General features: G+C 53.1%; 3 protein-coding genes across 3 annotated transcripts, besides 3 other annotated features; all 3 read left to right on the top strand.

The window, feature by feature from the left end:
• Nucleotide 1: 1 nt before the first annotated feature.
• Nucleotides 2–23: a microsatellite.
• Nucleotides 24–25: 2 nt separating this feature from the next.
• Nucleotides 26–59: a microsatellite.
• A 64-nt stretch (nt 60–123) lies between these two features.
• On the top strand, nt 124–966 carry Tco025E_04118 (putative HIRA-interacting protein 5; the record flags this gene model as incomplete). Its single annotated transcript, XM_029371030.1, has 1 exon — nt 124–966. The coding sequence occupies one exon, from the start codon at nt 124–126 to the stop codon at nt 964–966; it is 843 nt and encodes a 280-aa protein (XP_029228973.1).
• A 415-nt stretch (nt 967–1,381) lies between these two features.
• On the top strand, nt 1,382–1,825 carry Tco025E_04117 (uncharacterized protein; the record flags this gene model as incomplete). The annotated part of the gene is made up of 1 exon (XM_029371029.1): nt 1,382–1,825. One exon carries the CDS (start codon nt 1,382–1,384, stop codon nt 1,823–1,825), a length of 444 nt encoding a protein of 147 aa, XP_029228972.1.
• A 138-nt stretch (nt 1,826–1,963) lies between these two features.
• Nucleotides 1,964–1,991: a microsatellite.
• Nucleotides 1,992–2,035: 44 nt separating this feature from the next.
• On the top strand, nt 2,036–2,479 carry Tco025E_04116 (60S ribosomal protein L7; the record flags this gene model as incomplete). The annotated part of the gene is made up of 1 exon (XM_029371028.1): nt 2,036–2,479. A coding segment is annotated over one exon (444 nt), but the record flags the coding sequence as incomplete, so codon positions are not given.
• Nucleotides 2,480–2,481: the final 2 nt, after the last annotated feature.

Below are 2,481 nucleotides of genomic sequence, written 5' to 3'. Positions count from 1 at the left end.
GTCTTCTCTCTATCTCTCTCTCTGCGTGTGTGTGTGTGTGTGTGTGTGTATGTGTGTGTTATAGGGCATTCACTTTCTCTCCGCTTTACGTTGCTTGATCACTTCCTGTTCGCAGTGTGAAGGATGCTCCGGGCCTCGCTACGTTGCCTGCTGGCCGCGCGTTCCGCAGCTCGACCGTGTGTGCATCGGCGGGCATTGTCGTCTGCAATTCGCATGGTGCGTGGCCCGCAGGGTTCAACTTGGCACCCCCAACTGGAGCGCACTGTTGGCGGTGCCGTGAGTCCCTTGTGGACGTCCCAGCGTCTTCTTTTAGTTGAGACGAGTGAGACGCCGAATCCTGACTGTTTGCGCTTCTACTCGATGGAGTTGTCGTTTCTGAAACCCGGCTTCTCAATGGACTTTCCAAACGCTGGGCATGCATACAAGTCTCCACTGGCTGAGATATTGTTTAGCATCGATGGGGTAGAGGCTGTGTACCTCGCCGATGAATACATCACCGTACGAAAGGCTCCTCTCGTGGACTGGGACGAGCTTCTGCCGCTCATAAAAGAGAGTATCGCGCAGTTTGCGGAGAGTGAGGTGAGCATCCTCTCGCAAGACGGAGAAGAGCTTCTTGCCGGTCACAATGACGACACTGAGCCAAAGGATGACGATGACGAGGTGATTCTGGCTGTCAAGGAGTTACTCGCCACACGCATACGGCCTATGCTGCAGGCTGATGGTGGGAACGTGCGCTACGTGGACATGGATGACGGCACCGTTTTCGTGTTGCTGGAAGGAGCGTGTAAGTCGTGCCCGTCGGCGGGTGTGACGCTTAAAAACGGTATTGAACGCATGCTTATGCACTGGATACCGGAGGTTGTGGAGGTGCAGGAATGCACGGAGGAGATGGCGGACGACATTCTTGCAGAGAAGGCGCTGCGAAAAAAGTTAAAAAATGAGGGCCTAGAAATTACTGCCAAGTGAACTGCGAAGCATTACAAGTGCGCCGTTGAGGAGGGACCCTGATGTATCGGACTGCCCCCTTTTTTTTTTCTCTGTCTCTCTGTCTGTGTGCGTGTGCGTGGAAAGAGTAACAGGGCGAACGAGCGTTGCAAGCTTTTGGTTCTGCAATATTTTTCTGCTGGAAAAAATATACTCCTTTCTTGAAGTAAAACAAAAGAATCTATTCTGCATCAGAGGAGGAATAAAAAGTGAATGACTTCCTCGTGGTGGCGAATTACTGCAGCTTGACAATCCCTTCTTCGCTCCGCGTTTCCTGTAACGAGGAAGAGGATTTTCCTACGTCTCCTCTCCATTATTTACACAAACTTTTTTTCTTTGTGTTTTTCTCTGTTGCTTTTAACTGTTGCTGTTAGAATGTGAGTACATTCTCTTCCACATGCAGTGGTTAAGCAACGCCGCGTTTCACCGTCTTGTGGTTCCGTGCCGGGAGCTTACCCGCGGCAGGTTGATGGTTGCCCTCTCTGCTGGAACCATCGGGGGCGTCTTCCCTGTTCCGATGCTGACGAGCCTTGTCACCTTAATCATCTGTCGCGTGCTGCGGTGCCGCCCACTGGAGGCGACGCTGGCGACAAGTATCAACCTGCTCCTCACCCCCCTCGAGCTTCTCCTTGTGGTGCCATTTGCGTCCGTGGCGGCGGCTGTTGTGGGAGGCGACACACGCAAGTTCAGCGCGACTGCGCTCTACCAGTCTACGGAGCTTGGATTTGTGGGCTTCGTGCGGAACTCGGCCACAGTTCTCATTTACAGCTGCATCTGCTGGATGAGTTTCGCTTTTCCTCTTCTGTACCTTATACGCAGCCTGCAGAAGTCATTTGGATGATGCCAAACGTGTACAATGGCAGCGCCCCTATTCGCTGTGTCCTCTGTTTTTTTTTTTTCGTTTTCAGTCACGTGTCTCGCCCCTTCCTGCCTTCACAAATGCCTTTGTTTTTCCCCCACACTTTCTTCTTCTATTTTTTAAAAAAAAAATAATAATAATAATTAATTTTGCATACGGCAGCACGGCGCCGCCTACATTTAACGAACGATCATGCCCGCGAAGACTGTCCCTGCCCCGGAGTCGGCCATCAAGCGCGCTGCGTTCAAGCAGCAACAGACGGAGAACTTCAAGAAGGCAATTGCTGCCAACAAGGCCGCAAAGGTCGCGCTGAAGAAGCTTGCCTACGCGCGTGGCCTCAAGTACTCCCGTGAGTACCGTTCCGCCGAGAAGAAGCTGGTGCACCTTCGCCGCCTGGCGAAGAGCCGCGGGAACTACTACCTTGAGGCAAAGCCGAAGGTGGCTGTTGTCACCCGCATCCGCGGTATTGCGAAGGTGGCTCCGAAGCAGCGCAAGATCCTTCAGCTCCTGCGTCTGCGCCAGATCTTCAACACAGTTTTCGTGCGTCTGAACAAGCCGATGGAGAACATGCTCCGTGCCGTGGAGCCTTACATTGCGTACGGCTACCCTTCCTGCGCACGGTCCGTGCGATGGTGTAC

This window comes from Trypanosoma conorhini (assembly GCF_003719485.1).
Source record: "Trypanosoma conorhini strain 025E chromosome Unknown Tco_14.4_contig_00202, whole genome shotgun sequence".
NCBI classification, from domain to species: Eukaryota; Euglenozoa; class Kinetoplastea; order Trypanosomatida; family Trypanosomatidae; genus Trypanosoma; species Trypanosoma conorhini.
This window is presented reverse-complemented; position numbering and strand designations above follow the sequence as displayed.